Raw genomic sequence first — 22,251 nt, 5'->3', positions numbered from 1 at the left:
GTCCCTGGCACATACCCTGGCTTATCATAAAATGTTTGTTAAATGGCTGGAAGAACAAACAAATGAATGAAAAAACTTTTGGAGTGTCATACAGTCACAATTTAAAACTCCCATTATTCATGTTAAAAAGAGCTCAAACAAATTAGAATTTATGGAAGGTAATGGCATTTTGTAAAATCATTTTGAATTAAGTTATGGTGGCATGTTATTTTGGGATTTTTCAAATCCTCTTGATTTAAAAGTCTTAGTCTTTTGCAAGACATGGTATAGTGCTTATTGGAATCACTTTATTTCACCAACCTTATTTGGCCTTAAGTAGAAAATGATAAAAAATGCATTACCTGCTATCTTGAGAGCAATCTAAAAAGTACTACGTTACAATACCAGAAAGCTTACAAAATAAAACTAAAGGCTAACAAAATAAACTCCAAAACCATCAAAATTTGCTCTGACATAAATTACAGCAATATGACAACAACTAAGTTTTTCAAAAGACCTTAGATGCATTAAACAGTAATAAACTGAGGAAACACGTCATTGCCAAGAAACTTGGGGAAGAATGTGTTTTCACAGGGAAAAACACATCCACAAGACCTAGCTCTTCTCTCTGAAGGTATCAATGAAAAAAAAAATGTTGCCTGCCATATCAGTAAGCAAAGGATGCTGCAGCCGTCAAGCCGCTACAGCCACTCTGGACGGTGAGCGCTGAGGGGACTCAGGATGGGGACCAACGGGCTGCCCACTGCCAAGCCCTGAGCCCCTGCAGCCACCCCCAGCGGTGCACCCTGAGGAGGCTCAGGATGGGAAAGCACAGGATATGGCCCTAGATCGCTGAGGTGCCCGTCAAAGGGATGATTTCAGTGAACCCAGACTCTTGCTTCTTCCCGTACACAGAAAAGTGCTGAATTCCTTAACTCGAGATGTCTGGTTTTCTTTAACAGTAATCTTTTGATGCTCTGTCTACCTCATCTTTGCTGCAAAAACTCCTATATACCCTGGCTCCCCCCTTGCCTCTTCGGAGCAGCACCTCCGAGCTATATGAGATGCTGCGGCCGGGCTTAAGTCCTCAGTTTCGTCCGCCAAATAAAACGTAATTCTCAGCTTTTCATTTTTTTCCCTCAGCCGGCAAGGAGAGCTGCCGTCTCACCTTCTGCCAGGGACGCGAAAGCGTTGACGAGCCTGGCCGTGTACTGCCGGACCACCTCGCTCTTTGAGTGCAGCAGCTGCAGCACATTCCTCTGTGGGAGAAAAAACTATATATCAAAAGAGGAAAAGCCATGAAGTGAAAGAAAAGTGAGAGAGAAGCATACGTCTCCTCTGCAGGTCTGATATTCTCTTCCTCTGAGTGAACTTATTAGAGGTGATTCGGTCTTGATTTCCAACTGATGTTTTTCTGAGAGTTGGCAAAAAAATATAAGTTGTTCAGACTTCCAAATTAGGAGAATTAATTATTCAAAGCACTTAGAATGGTGACTGACACCAAGTAAGCAATACTATTTGCTATGACTGTTGTTGAGGTTCTTCCAGGTAGAACGATTGACCCAACACTCGTCTAATTTCGCTCCCTCAAAAACCACCATCAAACTACAGTAAATGGCTTTTTTAAGGAGACAAATCCTCAAGGACAGAGAGGACAGCACAGGAAACTATAACAACACAATTTTGGAATCAGGAATGCAGGATGGTAACAAACTTAGCAGACCCAAGAACGCCAAGTGGGCAAGGAGGAATCACCCAGCTTATGTCACGTAGTCCTCAAAAGTCTCAAGAACTGGGGGGAAATCAAGAAGAATGAATGAAAGCGGTGGAAGCAGCAGCTAGGTCCCTCTCGTGCTGCTCCTGCACAGCTGTCCTCCTGTGCACCTCCCATCACACATCTGCGAGCGCTCTCTTTCGAGGGCAACACAAAAGGTCTCTGGACGGAGGACAGCAGGCACAGGTGAGCAGGGCTGCCACACCCAAAATGGAGTAGGGGTGGTGCCTAAAGGCAGGATAAATACTCAACAGAGAGCCACCCCCGTCCTCTTCCCCTACCTGGCTCTCGGAACACTGCAACCAGGACTGTTACCTTCTAGGCAGATTAAGAAGACAACTTCTTGGAGGAGAATGACCAGCCCTGGAAACAGGAAAAGAACTAAAGTTCCTGAAATCAGAGGTTCCCAATAGATGGCCCACCGGGGTCACCCTCAGTGGAGCTCTATGCCTACAGGCCTGACCCTCACCCTCAGAACCGCCAATCAGCTTTTCAGTCCCTCCACTCTAAACATTAGGAGATAACCAAGGTCTACCAGGAACTCAAGGAAAGTTTCTAACATGGAAAATAAGGCCAAAACAAATGGGGCAGGGGACAGAAGCAACTTGGAGGAAATGAAACTGTGCAGGGAGAAGAAAACTAAAAATAGACAAAAATTTGTCATTAATATCCTCAGAGATATAACTGTATCCATGAAACAACAGAATGCTACAAAAAAAAAAAAAAAAACCAAAAAAACACAAAAGAGGGAAATGAAAAACTCTACAGGAGGGTTGGAAAATAAAGATGAGGAAATCTCCCAGAAAGTGGAACAAAAAGAAAAACATGGAAAATATGAGAAAAAAGATAATTAGAGAACCAACATTCAGAAAGAAGAGGCCCAACATTCAGAAAGAATGAACAGAAAGAATGAACAGAGTTCAAGAGGCCCAACATTCAGAAAGGATGAACAGAGAAAACAATAGAGGAAATCATCAACAAAACAACTCAAGAACAGTTCCCAGAACTAAAGTTGTCAGATTGAAAGGGCTCACAAAGTGCTCAAAACAGTGAATCAAATACACATCATGAAAGCCATCAATGGGAAATTCATTAACACTGGTGAAGAAGAAAAGATTCAACACGTTTCTAGAGAGAAAAAACAGGTCACATACAAAGGGTCAGGAATTAGAATGGCTTGGGACTTTTCAACAGCAGCACTGGAACCTAAAAGACAATGAAGCAATATCTTCAAAATTCTGAAGGATAATTATTTACAACCCAGAGTTCTATACAAAGGGTAACGATATTTTGAGACATACACAGTCTTGAAAAATATACTCCCCATCCATCCTTTTTCTAGAAGCTATTAACTAAAGGCTGTGCTTCACCAAGAAGACAGTATGGAATATTGGAAACAGGGATCCAATTCAGGAAAGGGCTGCAAGGAATCAACATACGTTTGGTGAAAAGAGACTTCTGGAAGGCAGCTGTGCCCCAGATGTGGAGGGCCACCAGTACAGGCTGAGTGACTGGCTCAAGAAAGTGACATACCAAAGGCTGTCATCCCCAAGATGCCTATTGCCGCTGTACCATCTTCATTTGGGTAAAATTTTTATTGAAATACAACATCCATACAGAATATTGCCCAGATCATGAGTGTGCAGCTTGATGACATGTGGGTAACCGGTAGTCAAATCAAGAAACAGAACATTACCAAAGCCCCAGACGCCCTTCCGGGGTCCCTTTCCAAATCAAGGGCAATATCTCTCCTGGCTTCTTATATCGTAGGTTAGTTCTGTCCGTTTTTAAATTTTTTAACAAGTAAAGTCATGCAGTTTGTATTCTTTTATACCTGACTTTTTTCATTCAGTATCATGCTTGTGAGATTCATCCATGTTGTATGCTGTGTGCTCCTTCTCATTGCTCAATATATCCCATTTTACAGATATATCCCAGGTGATTTATCCATTCTACTCTTGATGGGACATTCGGGTTATAGCCAGTGTTTTGCTTCTTATAAATAGTGCTGCTATGAGCATTCTTACACATCTTTTAGTTGAACGTACGGACACATTTCTGTTGGGGTTATACTTAGGAGTGGTTTTGCTAGGACACAGACTATGCGGTTTTAGTAAATACGGCCAGGGTTCCAAAGTAGTGCACCATGTAACATATTTTCAAACAGAGTGCAGACTACCTGGGTAAGGGGAGCCCAGACTCACCCACACTTGGATACCCCTGCCCTTGCTCTGATGAAGCTCCAGCTCCCCCACTCACACCCTGCTGTGTGGATCAGCTGTGGAAAGTCTCTTCATCCCCACAGGAGTGTTCTCATGTGATCAGCTCCTGAGAACTAGAAGTAGATGAGGCAAGCTTAAAAACCCAAATTACAGAGCGGCTCACCATTCCCCTTGGCCATACATATTGCTGCTGGATAACCAGTACCTGGCCTACCTTTCAGCCCTGCCAGAGGCCCTGTGCTTCCCGGGACTCTCTCCTGACTTTGATTACCAATGTCCCCAGAGGGGACCATTAAGAGCCCAGGGAAGCTACGTCTGATTATAATCCAGCAATTTTATTCATGTCATCTTCCCCTCGGTGCCTTCATTTAACATGGAAACAGTACCCTTTCCTTGCAGAGCAAGGTCTGTGCTTGCTACTCAGCAAACCCCAAATCAAACACTGTATTATTCAGGGTACATATGCAAATGCGGACACTACAAAGAAAAGCAAGGAACTGATTGAGACAAAAGTGAAGGTGTGCACGCTCATGTTCAATGCAGCATTATTTACAACAGCCAAACGGCAGAGGTAACTCAAGTGTCTGTTGATCAATGGATAAACAAAACGTGGGATATATATGTATACATATATATGTGTATATATGTATATATATATATATACACACATATATATATATATCTCCCAATTTATTTTGGTGTCATGGTGACACAGCACCCATGTTTCCCAAGGAGTTCTCCTGCTCTGCAGATTCTCTGACATCTTAAGATAACTCCAGCTCATTCCTTATTAAAAAAAAAAAATAAGCCATAGCAATTAAAAATAATGACCTGAGGAAGATATGACATTTTCAGTGGCTATAAAGATTTCGGCATTTTGACAAATATCATATATCACAAAACCTAAGACACCTTTCATAGGAGGACATATTATTTTTTTATATATAACCTAGAAAGAAAAAAGCACTGCAAGTTAAACTGTAACAGGCCATCGGCTATTAGATACACCCCAGTTTCGGAGATGCTAAAATGGGGGGAGAAATTACATCTTAGATTCAATGAAATATCACAGTTCAGAAAGAATCAGTATTGAATTCACTCTTTGAATTTGAGTTCATAAGTCATGACAGTATATTATTCAGCTGCTTCGTGTCTTATAGGCTGGTTTCCATGCCATTACAAATACCAACAGGAAAAAAAAGGAAAAGAAAATAAGAATTTGAGGGACTATTTTTCATACTTAACTGTTTCATGGGAACAATGCGATTGTGTACAAAGAAGAAACTCAAAACCCTTAAATGTTGTCGCCTGTGCACACAACAGATTACGTGCAACAAGCTTTCTCCAGGGCTGTTTCATCAGCGATCCTAAGAGGTATTGATACTGCACTCAGGGCACACACTGTGAAGCCTAACAGTAGGGAGATGAAGTTTTTAGAGCATTTTGGTAACGATGAAACTGAAATAATGAGATGCAGTATCTTCTCTACATAGGGCATGTTCAAGCCCTCGATCCTCTTTCGGGAGGACAACAGGTGCTGAGAACAGGGAAGAGGGATGAGGAGTGGGGAGGACTCCTCCGAGCTGGGCCCTGGGTTAAGTTCTTCCCACACGTGACCACATGCAACCATCCCAACAACCTCACGAGGCAGAAGATGGCCCCTTCTTGGTGGTGGAAAGCTTTCTGAGATTGAGAAATTTGCTTAAGGGTGTCTGGCCAATAGTCGGTGGGGCAGAGATTTGAAACAAGTTTATCTCCCTCTAAACCCCATACTTTTCCTGCTGCACCATTAGACCTATCTGGTCCAAAGCTATATACAAAGAGTGTTGAAGACACTTTTTAAGTCAGGCCCAGATGAAAACAATTTGAATCTGCTTACCTGCCTTGCCCATTGTAAGTCATGCTGAGTTTTCAGGACTCATGGTAAGCAGTGGGGTGAGGGAAAGAGCGGGGAATTTGAGAAAAGGAAAAATGGCAGAAAAGAGCTGCAGAGTTGAATCAAGCAGTACTAACTTGTTTAGGACTCTGCATTAGAAGTGAAAAGTGGGCCAGTGTCCAGGGTGGACAGCAGATTTCGGAAGCTAACAGAAGCCCCAGGCTGACATACAGTTGCTATGCTGAAGATATGCATAGAAATGAAAGCCTCCTCCTTCTAAGATCCTTCCCAGAAATGCAGGCCCTGGCTGGGCGTTGGCCCCTCTCTCACCCACCTGGCTATGGCTGTGACAGTCCAAGAGGTCGTTGCTGATGTAGGCCTGCAGAACGGTCTCCCTCTGCTCTCCAGGGTGCGATGTGGTCAAGCGCTAGAATGAAGAAAAACAAGAGCAACAGGACCCAAGTGTCGATGTGGAGGAAACTGTTCCCACAGCTGGCAGCACCTGTAACTATGCACTTCACCAAACAAAATGAGTAATACCCAGCCGGGTGGCCAACCAGCCAACAAGTCAATTAGCAAAAAATTACAACGTACTTCCGAATGGGCGATGCAGGAGTCAACTTACACATGTAACCTCCAGAGCGGTGAAGGATCGTATTGGACTGGATTGTACGGGAGCAGATAAGAGAGAGCTCACCCACACCTGGAGAGGGCTTTTTTTTTTTTTTTGCCGTAAGTGGCTCAAGAGCTGGTACCCGAAGGGCGAGCAGACTACTGGGCAGCACGGGGGGATGTGAGCGCAGTGGGGGCCGGGGACGTGTGGTCCAGCTGAGGGGGGTGTGAAAACACAGGGTGCCTTTGCGTGGTGCCTGACGGGGGGGCCGTGAATGAGCGCCAGGCGCACAGAGCAGACCCATCCCACAGGGGCTGGCACAGCGGCACTGCGGGTACTGTGTGTGCGTGTGCGTGCGCGTGTGTGGCACCCCTGGCACTGCCCTCCTTGCATATGGTCTTCTCTTCCCCCAGGGCCTCCCTCCTTGGCCGCAGTGGGTCCCATCTCTCCGGGACACCGGCCTCTCAGCACCTCCACCTTTGGGTTCCGGACAGTCTGCTGCTCTTCCTGCCTTCTCACCCATGGGCTTTACACAGTCACAGGGGCTGCCGCCCTTCTGGTGAGTTCGGAGGCTACTGCTGGGCTGGGGTGGGGGGGTGAGGGGCTGGTGGGGTCTCAGACAGAATTACAAGGATCTCTTTATTTTTCCTGCTTGTTCTATGACATTCATTCAGCAAAGGAATATCCTGTCTCGCCAAGAGGCTCAATAGCATGGGCCGATAGCAAGTGCCTGGTGGATAATCGAAGAGCCAAAGGGAGGCTGGCAACTGGAGCAGCGGCAAACCTCCGGGCAGGGACAGCCGCTAGCGGTTACTCAGGCCACTCCACCCACTCTAGTCAACAAAACCAGAGCAGGACTCTTCCTGCTGATCCTGGATGCGTCCTCAGAGTGCTCCTCCAGACCATATTCCCGGAAGCACTGCCAACCATCAGAGTGCACGTGAGGAGAGCTCTTGTTATCCAGAGAGATGGGGAAATCACTCAGAGGCATTTGGATGTCAAGATAACCTGAAATTTGGGGATCCATGAAGGGGTTTGACGCTATTGCAGGGTGAATTAGAATAGATTGTTCAGTTAAAGAGTGAACCAGGGACTTCCCTGGTGGCCCAGTGGTTAAGAATCCGCCTGCCGATGCAGGGGACATGGGTTCGAGCCCTGGTCCGGGAAGATCCCACATGCCGCGGAGCAACTAAGCCCGTGCGCCACAACTACTGAGCCTGTGTGCCACAACTACGGAGCCTGTGCTCTAGAGCCCGCATGCCACAACTACTGAAGCCCGTGCGCCTAGAGCCCATGCTCTGCAGCAAGAAAAGCCACCGCAATGAGAAGCCTGCGCACCGCAGCGAAGGGTAGCCCCCGCTCACCACAACTAGAGAAAGCCCAAGAGCAGCAACGAAGACCCAATGCAGCCAAAAATAAATAAATAAGTAAATAAATTTATATAAATAAATAAATAAATAAATAAACTGCACTCTAATAGAAATTAAAAAAAAAAAGAGTGAACCAGTGTTGGCTTAGGCCAGCAGTTCTCAAAATGTAGTCTGGGGAACCCTGGGCATCTAGAAGCGTTCCCCATACTACACTTGGAGAGTCCCTTCAGGGTAGTCTAGAAGGTCACAATTATTTTCATAATAATACTAAGGCATGTTTTGTCTTTTTAATGATCAACCTCTCAGTGGTTATATGAAGCGTGACAGATACTGTGACACACTGAATGTAGCAGAGATGAGAATCCAGCTGGTCTCCATTAAGCCAGACATTAAAGAAATTTATAAAAGTGTAAAACAATGTCAGTTTTCTCACTAATTTTTTTAGTTTGGAAAATGGTTATTTTTCATAAAAAATATGTTATTTATGTTACGTCCTCGGTTTATTACTGTTCATCTTAAATGAATTAATAAATATATATTTTACGTTTTCTCAGCTTTAACTTCTAATACTGTAAATTTTGGTGGATAAAATTCACATAAACAAAAGCTCTTTGGGTTCCTCAGTAATTTTTGACAGTGTCAAGAGGTCTGGGACCAGAAAGCTGGAGAACCACTGCCTTAACTGTGATCAATCTGAAAATTGGTGAGAAAAGCAACCATTTATTTATTTAAACGAAGGGTTTTTTTCTTTTTTCTTTTTTTTTGGCTGCGCCGCGTAGCTTGCGGGATCTTAGTTCCCTGACCAGGGATTGAAACTGTGCCCCCTGCAGGGGAAGCGTGGAGTCCTAACCACTGGACCACCAGGGAATTCCCAGAAAAGCAACTATTTAGATTACACTCTATTTTCCTTAAAGACTTGTTAGTAAGTTTTCGCCCTTGATGTGTGCTCCTGTGGCTGCGCGGGAATACCTAAATCCAGAGGTCTCTGTGGGGGTCAGTGTGAGCGGGACACACCGACGCCACCAGCTGTGAGTCTGGCTCAGGGCCAGGGAAGGGCCAGATGCCAGGACGTCTCCGGGGCCTTGAAACTGCATGTACCAAATCATCATGTATCAGATCACCGAGTGAAGGCAATGGCAGCTGTGACGTCAACACAGGGGTTTTTAAAAAGAGACCACAGCGATCTTCGGAAGCTGCTTTTCATTTTCGCTCTTGGTGTCAGCAGGAAGCGTGAAGAAAGATTTTGAGAAGATGGGTTAAAAGATACAGGCAAGGCAGCCAGCCAAGAAAACCAGCATGGTCTTCTTTTTTTTTTTTTTAACTTCAAGAAATAGGTACCTACCCAGCGCAGAGCCTGCAACAAGAAGGCTTTCAAGCGGTCACTCCCCAGAATCAAATCCTTCTTCAGTTTCTCATAATCCAAGGAGGGCAGTAATGGGACATCCTTCAATTGCCTACTCAGCAACACAAGTTCAAAGAGAAAGAACAGGGCAAAAGGGCATGTTCATTACACCTCCTGAGTGTCACGACGGTCTCATCTAGAGCTGCTCTGACACACTGGACGGGCAGTGGCCCACTTGCTCTCTGTGCTCCTGGCGTTAACTCCAGGCCTCCACCAAGAGGGCTGGGTTCCAGGCCCCCCACCCCGGCTTCAACGGGCTCAGCTCTGTCTCTTCTGTTGCATGTACGAGGGTCTATATAACACTTTTCCTAAAACAAGGAGTCTCTGCCTAATGGGATTAGAAACCACCACATTCACAATAGGCCAGGGCTCCACACCATGGGGATGAAATCACCCTGGAGGCATCATAGAATCCTGAGTTCTATTCAGAATCCTGAGCAAAGTCCAAAGCCTACTAGTTTTAGCAGGCCCCTAGGGTCCTCCCTAAAAACCTGAAGCCACTGTCCCTCTCAAGCCTGAGGGACTGGCTTGGGGGGATGTGAAAGACAGAACAGGGGTCAGAAAACAACTGTGAAGAGGAGGTGCACAGCTGACCCTCCAGGAGGTAGGAGGGTGTGGCCAGGAAGCGGCAGTGGGGATGTGCCAGTGAGGCAGGTGGTAAGTAGGGCAATTTGCAAACCCTCCTCAAGAGGACTCCGAGTCAGACCTCAGGCGAAGGCAGGTTTCAACTAAGAGAGATCCCTGTTCAGAGATCTACACGGTGCAGATGACCCAACACCTGCATCTGGCTGGCCAGAAACAAAAGGAACCACCTCAGATGCCTTGTCACTAAAACAAGTATCTTCACATTTTGTTTTGTTGAATAGAAGATTGGAGTGTATAGAAAAATTGAAAACTGAATGAGGTCTGCACTGTCTCAATGTTAATTTCCTTGTTTTGCTGTTGTACTACAGTCAGATAAGATGTCACCACCTTATGTGAGACACTGAGGGACTCAGCTTCCTATGAATCTATAATTATTTCAAAATAAAAAAACTAAGAACAAAACAAAATACGATTCTTCTAATACTGTGCAGAGAATATTAATATTAAATGAGAATTCATGAAGAATTGAGTGAAAAGACTAAAGCTGTAGGGTTTCATTTGTTTTTAAGGGTGGAGTAAAAACTGAGCTAATACCTCTGGGAGGTAGGATTTGGGGTTCTCTAAATTTTCTTCTTCATGTTTCTATAGACTCAAATTTTCTATAATGAGCATGTATTACTTACATTATAGGAAAAAATTACATGCTAGTTTTTTTTTTTTTTTTTTGGCCACGCCACGCAGCTTGCAGGATCTTAGTTCCCCGAGACCATGGATCGAACCTGTGCCCTCAGCAGTGAAAGAGCACAGTTCTAACCACTGGACCGCCCGGGTATTCCCTTAAGGTTAGTTTTTAAAAGAAAAAATGAGATCCTCTTATAGGGCCTGGAGGAAAAAGCCAGAAGAGAGGGCATCAAATGGGGTCTCAGTTAACACTCCTGGGGAGGAGCGTCTTCTATTTAATATAGCAAATGGTAAACCTCTGTACATGGCACATTGATTATTTTGATTTTTTTCCAGAGGCAGATACTATTGTGAGTTTAAAAATTAATACAAATACTTAAAAAAATTCCAATTATAAATAACTGGCCCGTATTCTTCAAAAGTGTCAAGGCCTTGAAAGACAAAGACTGAAGAATGATCTCAAATTAAAGGAAACTAAGACATGACAAGACTAATGTGTGATCCTGGATTGAACCTCAGACCAGAGAAAGGACATAATGGAACAACTGATAAAATGTGAATAAGCCCTGCAGACTAGAGGACAGTACTTTTTCAGAATTAATTTTCTGATTTTGATAACTGCACTGGGCTTGTATAAAATATTAACACTGGGGAATGAATCTGGGTGAAGGGTATATGGGAATTCTTTGTTCTTTTTTTGCAACTCTGAAATTATTTCAAAATGAAAAAAAGTTTTAATTTAAAATGCAAACAGGCTCTTTTTCTAGACAAAAAAAGTTCCATTTGTAAAGCCAAGTTTGATAATGTTCTATAGCTGGAGAGCTTCTACTCAAAGGAGGAAAAACTGTCATATATATTTGGGCCATATTTACTTGCCAATAATGGCAATATTACTAAGTTGCTCAGCTATCCCCCATTTCTGTGGTCCAGCCACTCTCCCATAGTCCATGAGGAAACTGAGGCACAGACAGGTTATAAAAGTGGTCCAAGGTCACAGAGTCGGTGGCAGAGGGGGGTTTTAACCCTGGCAGTCCGTGCTCATAAGCACTGCATTCTACAGCCACCATCTGAAGTGAAGAGAGTGCAGGGTTAACGTCAGACTCGGGCAGGACCGAAGGAAGGAGGAATGTTGTATCGACCGCAGGTGTCTTGGTAATATCATAGCACCCACCCCCCAAATCCCCACCACCACCCAAGGCTGGCTCAGAGGGTCACCAGAAGCCACCCTAGTCCTTGTGTCCATGCCAAAGGTTCCCAACTTCTCTGCTAGTGCAACACACATGCCTGGTGAAGCCCCCGTGCGTCAGATACCCCCATGGGGGACAGCCTAACTGACTTGGATAGGAATGCTCCAGCACACACAGAGCTATCCTGTGGCCCTGGTCACAATGTGACTCAGGAGAGAACATAAAATTTAGACATTGCAATGTTCTGTTGACTGCCCTATGACAGTAGATTAAACTGATTTCTATAGAATATTATAGGAACAATTCAACAATTTTTTCCATTTGATGCTACCTCACCAACATCAATAGAATTGACTTTAAAAGATACTTTTATAAGTATTTTATAAGTATTACTTATGATTACTGGTATTTCCTTTAATACCCACATGTAGCCCCAGCTTAATCAAAGGAATTCGTCTAAGCTAGGCGGTTAAGAGCATTTATTAAAACTATGTTGAATTTCAGTTTTACCCATAGCTATTCTCCTTAATAACAGTTCCTAAGAGCAATTACTTACACGGGTGCCAAGGAGGCTCTTAACATGGTTGAAGCCTGAGGGGGGAAGGAGACAGAAGGAAATAGAGCGTGTTAAACATTGACAGCAATGCATTAATCCCAAATCACTGTAACGGCACAGAACCAACAGATTTGCCAAGTTTTTCATCCACCAGGATTCTCCAACCATAATTGTATATGATTTAAAAATTAAGCCCAAGTCCAAGTTTAGTAATACCCTACTGATGCATTTCCCAAGCCACCCACCTTTGGCTTGTTGCTACTCCACTCCAAGCAGCAGTCTATAAGAAAACGGGTGGGTTCGCCCTGACCAAGCTCCCAGAGGAACTTAAAGCTGCCTAGTCAAAGACATCATAAAGAACAAAAGCAATGAAAATCAGTTTATTATCCTGGTTTTCTTCTTTATTAAGATTCGATCTTTGAGTATAAAAATAACACATGCACTTGGCACCAAGTCGCTATAGAGGTGTTTGTGGAAAACATTCACAATCCCCCTCCCACCCTACTCCCTTTTAATCCTGCCTATAGGCCAAATCATTGCCTACTTTATGGGCACATCCCATTTATTGTTTTCTTGTTTTGTTTTTGCTACTACAGCAACGCGGTATTAAGTATGTGCTAAAATACAGAAACCACCAAATGCTGTGAATGGCACTTGTTTGGATGGGCTCAAACCAACTGTAAAAGACATTTTGAGAAAACACGGGAGATGTGAAAATGGACTGCACTGGTATTACATGCTACTAAGGAATTAGTATTAATTATATCCGGCACTGTGGTTACGGTTTTCGTTTTTTGAAGCCCTTATCTGTTAGAGATGTATATTGAATTATTTACAGGTAAAATGATAGAACGTGTGGAATTTGTCTAAAAGAACTCTAGGGGAAAAAAGTAAGTAGAGGCGAAGAGAGGAAGTCTCAGCTGTCTGTGGAGACCTTCCCGAAGGGGCAGGCAGTAGTACTCCGTTCCCTCTATGTCACCACAGCCCTCGAACGGAACATTATCCACGCTGATCATATTGAACTGTGATCATTTTGCAGCCATTTCTGTGTCCTTCTCCTTTAGCAGACACGGAGTTTCACAAGGGCTGGAGATATAGCACCTGCATGTCCCCAGCACCTGGCACAGTACCTGGACCACAGAGGCACTCAATCAACATGTATTTGTTGAATGCATGAATGAAGACTGACTTCCAAAAGTGGGCACTCCAGAATCCTTGACTGATTAATAACTAAATGTAATAAATCGGCCCCGTTCTCAACTGCTTCCCTTCGCAGTATTTACAGATCCCCATATTCTCACCTTGAAGACCGAAAACCCTGCTTTTAAATGGTTCATGACCATGTATGTTCTTGTAACTTTTAACCTTTGACTTTTCCTTTTCTTTTTTGGCCACACTGTGCAGCTTGTGGGATCTTAGTTCCCCGACGAGGGACTGAACCCAGGCCCTCGGCAGGGAGAGCTCGGCATCCTAACCGCTGGACTGCCAGGGAATTCCCTTTTCTGTCTTTTTTTTTTTAACCCTTGACTTTTTAAAAATTAATTACCTGTTATTCCTGTTATTGGCTTAAATAGCAAGGAGTTCAGAACATTGTTTGAAATGTCACCTAAATTACCTGTCTAACACATTAAGGGGATCAAGGAGCCAGTAATGTAGTCAATGAAGGACACAACCATAGTAAAACACTAGCATAATATATACACAAGAGAAAAATATTTTAAAATTAGTGATATTGGCTACTTCATATTTCCACAAATAAAATTCATTTACATACACCTCCCCTTTTTTCATAATTAAGAAAATGTTCTCTTTTAAAACACTGATTTTTTTCTCTTCTCCTAAATTCTGTATCATTCTATTTGCCCTGTGAAGAAATTAATTGAAAAGCAGTAATAACTGACCCTTTCATGAGAAGAGCCAGTATGTTAAACAGTATTGAGACTTTACTATTAAATCAAGTAAAAAAAAAATTTTTCTTTTAAAGCTGGCAATGAGCCGAGGGGAGAATGGCCCAGCCTGCTCCTAACGAGGGAGGAAGTTGTGGCATTTCATTCAGTAAGTACTGACTGCCCACCATCTAACAGGCCTCTGCTAGGCACCGTTGATATCGGTGAGCAAGGCAAAAGCCCTCTTCTCAGAGAGCTCGCAATCCAATGGGCAGAATCAATGATCAAATGACTCTCCGTGCCTCACGTGCAAGATGGTGGCAATGCTATGCCCGTGGGTGCAGATGCCAAGGAGAGCGCATGGAAGTCAGCACAGCTTCCCCTCTTTTCTGCCTGCCCACGCTGAGCCCCCAGTGCTGACGGGGATGCTGGAGCTGAGAGGTACTGGGCGTAAGTCATGAAGTAGACGCTGACCTTAACATTGACACCCAAGTATAAACTTGCCCACGGAATGGAGAACTCACAGCGGGCCATGGCTACCACTTCCTTCCTGGGTGGAGGCGTTAGTAAGAATACTCGGACACCGAGGGGGCTGCTCCGATCTGTGGCCTAACCTTTACTCTGGACTGGATTTCTAAAGGTCCCTGCCACCAGCTGCGGGCGCTGCTCTGCGTGTAGGCGGGTGGACACAGCTACGACAGTCTGGCTAAGGAAGAAAAGCCCAGGAAGAGAAAGCTGGGAGAGGCCCCAGAATCACCACCAGTTGGAATAATTTCCCTCTCAAGGTAACTCTGGATTTTGAGTATGGACGACAAGCCCAGGGAGCAGCCCCCCGCTAAGAAGGCCCTGAGCGCGGCCCCAGTGGGGGCTGTGTGAGTTCCGGGATTCTACGCTGGGCACTCAGCGTAAGGCCCGCAAGGCCTGGGGCACCAGGAGGAGGCCGGCGCCCCGGCCACGGCGGACGTGGGCGCAGACGGGTGGCGCTTTCCACTTGGCAAGCACAGGGTGAACGTGCCGCGGCCCTCTCCGGGCACGGGTGGAGGCCAGCGCAGCGAGGAACGTACGAACCTGTCCGTCAGTCACTGAGCGCCCGTGCCGTGCCGGGCTCAGGGCAGGGCTCTCTGCAACGCCTGGACGTGGGAGAACTAAACTGCTACCTAAGCCGAGAGTGAACGGGCAGAACTACGGCCCCATCCCTTCCCAGCTGCAGGCAAGGAACCGGAGCCCGGCCCTCGGGGTCATGGTGTGGGCAAGGGCGTTACTGGGGCCACACGAGCCTGGGACCCGCTCTCGGTGACAACAGCGGGATGAGGGGCTTTGCTAATGACGCATGGCGTCAGGAAGCGTGCTTAGAGAAACCGGGAGGAGGTGTGACGGGGCGAGAGTGCCCCTGGGTCACGAGCGACTGGAGGTTCGCTGGGTTGGCGGGGGCCTGTCACCGTGGGACGTCTCCGGGGAGTTTGGTGTACGGCTGAGGGTCGTGAATCTCAGTACCCAGCGTGTTTCAAACTCGTGACATCAACAGTTTGGGGACGGGGACATCCTGCGGGACTGGCTTCGAGGCACACACACTTCGGGAACTGCTGCTCCAAAGGACGGCAGCGGGTGTGCGCAGCCCAGGGAGGGTCAGAAAGCGGGAGCCTCGACGACACCAGCAGCGGCTGCCGAGCCCCAGGGCGACAGGAAGGCCCCGTCTGGAGCCAGAAGCCTCCTCGGACCAGGCTGGTCCGCTGCCAGCCCTTCTTCCCTGGCCCCGCTCACGTGGGACTAATGCTGAACTCAGGTGCCGCCTGTGCGGTGCAGGACAAAGGCAGGACCCTTGTCAGGCAACCTCACGGGGAATGGTCACCAGGAGAGGTTAAGTCACCACCGTGGGACACCTGAGGAAATGTGTGTCGGCCACGTGACAGAGAGGCAACAGGAGCTGGGGACCCAGAGAGGCATCCCCACCACATGGAGAAGGGAGGCTATCCCCACCACATGGAGAAGGGAGGCTGCTATGGCCAACTCTGTAACAGGAAAGGGTACGGACACAACTCGAAAATGCAGGGTTGTGACCGCAGGAGGGGAGCGCTGGAATGGAAAACTGTGCAAATGCGATCTTGAAGCGGCGCTATGTGTGTGCGCGGCGTGGGAGTGCCTGGTGTCTGAGCCCTTGGCCTTGCCTCACCACCCCGCAGCCTGAAGCCGTCTGAGAGCCTGCGGCCGGGCAAGGTGCACAGCAACGTGCACACCTGGGGAGGTGCCAGGGGCTGGGGCGCTGGGGCTTCTTGGGGTTTCTGAGACCCGAGTCAGGCCTGGAGAGACAGATGCGCATCAGATCGCGGAGGGCTGGGGACTCCATGCTGAGCACGTTGGACCGGAAGCGACGACAGGTATTAAGCAAGGGAGTAACAAGATGGGGTTCCTGTATGTACCTAAATCCTTCCTGAAGCCTGAGGGCAAAAGTAAATAAATAAGACACAACCAGAAAGGTCACTCCAGCTCCCATGTGAATGAGCCATCAGAAATCTAAGAGTTTTGAGACTGAGACCAGGCAGGAAATGTTGCTTTAAGCCAGGACAGAAAGAGGGAGAGCCTGAACAGACACAAAGCAACAGAGGCAGGGCAGGAGGGAGGAAGCCCGCCCGGATCCCCACGGCCACCTGAGCACAGGGCAGAGGAAAGGGAAGAGCCTCGGGTGACCCCCGGGGTTCCCTGGAGAGCCATTTGCTGAGACAGAAACACAGGAGGGAAATCACCTGTGTGGAGGAAAAGATGAGCCTGGGTTGGGACACGGAAAGTGTGACGTGCCTGTCAGACATTCACGGGGAGAAGGCCAGTAAGTCTGGGTTTGGAGGTCGGGGAAAAGGTTTGAGCTAATGGCACAGTTACCCTCTGCCAATCACGGTCCTACTGACTGATGAGACCAAAGGTATTCAACCCTCACGTCAACAGGGTCAGTTCAGGTACGTGACAGGCACTGGTGTACGAGGTGTGGTAGGGAGAGGGGAACTAGGTGTGCAACTCCTCCTCCTCGATACACAGAGCACTGGGCCCGGAAAGGCTGCCTCGAAATGCAGTGGCAACGTGGGGAAAGGGCAGGCGTCCTGCCAAGACTTAAGCAAGCCACCTAAGGGAGAATGCCAAGGCTGAAGATGCTGGAGTTCATTTGCAGAAGCACAGTACACACAGCAGGAAGCTTCGGGAAGTACCCTCCTTAGCAGAATAGTGCCACAGCAAGGCTTCCTGAACAACTGCACGAGGCCACCTCCCAAAAGGGTCACTGCCACCACCCCTCCCCCGCCCCCTGCAGGTTTTCACTGCTAACAAAGATGGTTGATTTTGGAAGTAGATGCCTCCTAAGATTCACACGTCCTGGGCCTTTAATATATTTAATGCTATCACACCGGGAAGTACTGTAACTTGTATTTACAATGCGGCCTACCTGGAGTCGTGGAAGAAAGGGAGGGTTAATTCCCCAAAGAGCCATTTTTCCAATAAGGATGGGTTTAAATGTAAACTTTCCCATCCGATGAATCACAAACCTAGAGGCGCCACAGGGTGGGACTCGGGACTCAACCGGGGGCTGTGCTCAGAGTTCCACCTTGAGAGTGTCTCTGCATTCATGCTTGCCCTCTGCAAACAGGGGGCTAAGAAGAGAAAGACATACCAAAGCACTTTTAAATGCTATTTGCAGCACACAAAGATGGATGCTGCATCGTTAGAAAGAGCAAAAACCTGACAATGTCTGCCAGAGGAATGGTTAAATGTACCATATTGTTCTCAGATTAAAATTCTGAAAGATAAGGGAAATACAAGTATGCTAAAGGGACATGAAAGACTTTCAAAAATGTACAGTTAAGTGAAAGAAGACAGCTGCAGAATGATATGTGTAATAAACTCTCAATTATATACAATTTTTAAAAGTCTGGAGGATGCATATGAAACATAGTCAACACTTACCCGTGGAGGAAGGCAGGATGGGGTGAGTGTGAGGGAGGGAAGGGGTTTCTGCTTTGCTCCATTTACTGCTAAATGTTGTTGTGTATTTTCCAGCTAACACATATTCTTGTATCCCTTGTATAACCTTAGAACACAAAAAAACCCTCCCTCTTGTGCTCTGAGGAAGAAGTTTCTCCTTTTACTACTTATCACTAGATTCCTGATAATATAAAATCAGATTCATCTCAAATCCCAGCAAACAATGGGCCCCAGGGTTTGGAGCCTGATTTGGTAAGGACCACGGCAAGACAAACCTGGGGTTAGGGTGGTGACAAGCAGTCAGGCTGGAAGAGGCCACCCAGGAGAGTTCTCGTCTCAAGATTTAATCCATCGTTATCAACCCTGGGAGCATGTGGATCTGACGCCCAGCTCTGATAATGCATCAGACTTCTGGACACAGTTACCTGGGCGGGAAGGAGGTAGGGTGGAAACACACTTCTCGTCTCCTCTGTGGGGTCCTCGGCCTCCACACATACACAGTCTTCACACATACCCCCCAGAGGGGGTGACTTACTGGATTTGCACCGCCCTGCACCCCCCTCCTCTGGGCAGTGAGGCTGCACAGAGAGCACAGCCCCAGTGGTAGGGGGGAGGGGGTGCAGAGCAGGGGCTGGGCCACAGCTGTCCGTGACGGGGGGAGAAAGTTTCTTTAAGTCCAGGGCTCAAAAGTAGGTTACCCACCTGCCTGCCAAAAAAAAAAAAATCCACATTCTCCAATATAAGCTTTGTCAGAATCAGTGGCAATATCTTCAGCTCCTTTTTCCTTCATTCTATTGTTGTATTTTTCGATTGGTTCGGAACTCAGTGGGAAGAAGGGTCTTATTTACTGAACCCTTCTGAACTTACAACAGTGAATGAGGTTGCAGAGGGCCAGATTCTTAACAGCCAGATTTAAAAACCAGTATCAAAGGCACTAAACTTTGTAGTACCAGCCATTTTCTGATGGGTCCCAGCCAGGCTCCTGTCAAGTACAGTGAATTGAAACGCTCAAGCCCGAGGAGAAGCTGATCAAGGACCAGGCTAGAAAGAAGGCTGGTCTGTGCCTACCTATTTATCTTGAAATTGATGGCATCCTGTTTGGACTTAGGGTTGACTATATTCCCTTAAACAAATAAAAAAGCAATCTTCTTCCAAATCCTAGATCCTATCGGCTCAGTCACCGGACATCCGATCTAAATTGTATCCTAATTTCCTCTTCATGCGTTATAAATCTGACATCATACATTGACGTTAGGCATGCCTAGTCAACTACAATATTCTTTTACACTTCCATAATGACCCCTCACCCACTTTTTATCACCTTATAAGAAAAATATACTAGGAACAATAAAAAATTGTTTGCAGTTTTTATGGCCTGTTACTAAGTCAGTGACTCAAGTCAGGAAAAAAAAAACGGTTACAAGTTAAGGCAAACAGAGCGCATCCTCTCTCCCGTGGTTTCTGAGGCTTACACTCTGTACCTTAGTGCCACCATAACAGGGAAGGATGGTAGGACCAGTCTCTTGACAAATGAAGGTAACTTCTAACGGGATGGAATACCAGATACGCTGTTCCCCCATCCCCTTTTATACCGCTCCTTTTAAACATGACATCAGTTTTGTTCACGTGGCCCGTGGGATCTTAGTTCCCTGACCGGGGACTGAACCCGTGCCCCCTGCAGTGGAAGCGTGGAGTCTTAACCACTGGACTGCCAGGGAAGTCCCAACATCAGTTTTAAATATGCTGGATGCAGCACTCCGCCAACAGACAGGATTCTTGTATATGCAAGACAGGGTGGGATTTTATAAACAAACCTGAAGAACACTGAGTATTTACTGAATTAATACATAAATGGAAGGGGGGGGAAGAAGTGGTCTTATTAGACACAGATCCTGCTATGCTAATTACTGCTAGAAAGCCATCATTTTTGGTAAACACACTCTGATCCTTAATGTTACCTGAGGTTGATGACTTACAGCTAAGCATGTACTAGACACAGAGGGTCAACTCAGCCAGTCCACAGGGATGTGGCTTGAAGCCCCTCATCCTAGAAGGCCTATGAGGGAGTTACTTTTTCGAAACTTGGATGTCTGTGTGTGCTTTACTGACATTTTAAAAACGGTCGATTCGCTAAGATTCCTGTATGCTGACATCACTGCGCCCACATCCTAGAGCACGGACTCCGCAGCTCCTGTCCACGTGTGGCACAGCCGACGCAGCGAAAGCCTGGCGGTGCACTTGCACGTGCACCCCGCGGACATAGTCAAGGACGCTGGCTCTTCACCACGTTGCCATGTCCTTTCTACCAAGATCCACGAGAGGAACTCTCCTCAGGTCTTAGCACCAGAAAAACCCTGTGCAGCGGTTTTTTGACCTTCCAGTCCTCAAAAAAAAATGTACTTAGACTTGTTTTTAAATTGTAAGAGTAATATACCTACTTGGAAAAAGTTCACGGTCTAAAGGGCACATAGGGGACGTTGGTGGCATTGAAATGGTCTACTGTGGGCATGTGTGATGGGCTCGTAGGCGTTCATTTTACTGCTGTGCTTCACGGGCTACACATGTAGCACAAATGCCGTTTTAGATGCAGTGAATATCACCCTCTCTTCCTTTAGAAATAAGTCATGTAACTGTTTTTTGCACAGGCTACTAGGAAGCCCACAGCCAAATCTGAGCCTCGCTCCCAGGGGTACAGTAACTTAGGACATGCATTTTTTTATACTAGCCTTAGCCATGGCTTACTTTTATTCTTCCTACCCTCATTTTCCTTCAAGCACAATTTCTTTTTTTCCCCCAGCATTACTGAGATATAACTGACATACAACATTGTGTGAGTTTCAGGCATACAATGTGATAATCTAATAAATGTATATATTGTGAAATGATTACCACAATAAGGTTAGTTAACACAGCTGTCACCTCACATAGTTACCTTTTGCTGTTGTAAGAACATTTAAGATCTACTCTCTTAGAAACCTTCAAGTACACAATACAGTATTGTTAACTGTAGTCATCATGCTGCACATTACATCCCCAGACCTATTCATCTTAAAGTCAGATGTCTGTACCCTTTGACCAACATCCCCTCATCTCCCCCACTCCCTGGCGACCACCAATCTACTTTCAGTTTCTATGAATTCTAACCAAAATTTCTTTCTTTCTTTTTATTTTCTATTTTTTCATTTCTCATATCTGTGTCTTCTCATAATAAGCTGCTTCAAATCTACTAGAAATCAGGTAGATTATTTTAATGCTGAAAAAGGCCTTGTTTATGAAGACCCTAGTATTAATGTGCAAACACTTAATTAAAAGCTGGGGCTCTGACCCTCGGGGTTGCCTCAGGCTCACCCGGTGCTTCCTTCCTAATTGCCCGGCTGCACACACTCAGCCTGCGGACCAGGCGGCAGGTTGGTGTGCGCTCCCGGGACATGGGTTCACGAACTCTGAAAACTTCCTCTGGAGACACAGCTATACTCGTGCCCCTGGTTAAGAACCCGACTCAGCTCCACATGCCTCCAGAGGAGCTCTCCTAGGAAGGACACATCACCTATGTAATGTCTTGGCCTGTAACGCAAACCTGAATCTGACCACAAGGGAACATCAACCACAAAAGGAGAAATGTTCTATTTTTAAAGAAGGGGAAGGACTGTCTTCTTTTAAAATGTCGATGTCATGAAAGTCAAAGAAAGAAAGACGGAAGGGGGTGGGGTGGGGGGGGAGTGTTGAAGCTGAAAGGAGGCTAAAGAGACAGGACAAATCAACGTAATACCTGAGCCCACACTCCGGGCACGGGGGAGGGGCTGCTGTAGGGGACGTTAATGGCTCCGCTGGCAAAACTGGGAAATGCGCTGTAGGTTAGGTAAAAATACTGCCTCGATATTAAATTTACTGAAGTTGACAATCACATGGTTAAATAAGAGAACACTGCTGTTAAGAAATGCACACTGCACTCCAGTATTTAGGAGCAAAGGGCCATAAACATATGTAATTTATCCTCAGATGGTTCAGCAAACATATTGTGTGTGTATGGGTGTGTGTGGAGAGAAAGTAAACAAACAAATGAGTAATACGCTAGCAGTTGGTGAATATGGGTAAAGGGTATACAAGTGTCCTTCGGGCAGTTTTTGCAGCTTTTCTGTACGTTTGCAATGATTCTA

The 22,251-nt window shown here is 46.1% G+C and overlaps 1 protein-coding gene across 1 annotated transcript in view; it reads right to left on the bottom strand.

The window, feature by feature from the left end:
- Positions 1 to 22,251, bottom strand: part of ARMC9 (armadillo repeat containing 9) — a 157,257-nt gene that overhangs the window by 93,241 nt on the left and 41,765 nt on the right. The window contains exons 11-14 of the mRNA XM_036858302.1: positions 12,246 to 12,280; positions 9,177 to 9,288; positions 6,186 to 6,278; positions 1,148 to 1,238 (exon numbers count right to left, since the gene is read on the bottom strand). Of these exons, the coding sequence (XP_036714197.1) occupies positions 1,148 to 1,238; positions 6,186 to 6,278; positions 9,177 to 9,288; positions 12,246 to 12,280 (331 nt within the window). The remainder of the gene's footprint in view (positions 1 to 1,147; positions 1,239 to 6,185; positions 6,279 to 9,176; positions 9,289 to 12,245; positions 12,281 to 22,251) is intronic.

This window comes from Balaenoptera musculus, chromosome 7 (assembly GCF_009873245.2).
Source record: "Balaenoptera musculus isolate JJ_BM4_2016_0621 chromosome 7, mBalMus1.pri.v3, whole genome shotgun sequence".
In the NCBI taxonomy this organism is placed as follows: domain Eukaryota; kingdom Metazoa; phylum Chordata; class Mammalia; order Artiodactyla; family Balaenopteridae; genus Balaenoptera; species Balaenoptera musculus.
The sequence above is the reverse complement of the archived record's forward strand: the minus strand, read 5'-3'. Positions and strand labels throughout refer to the sequence as shown.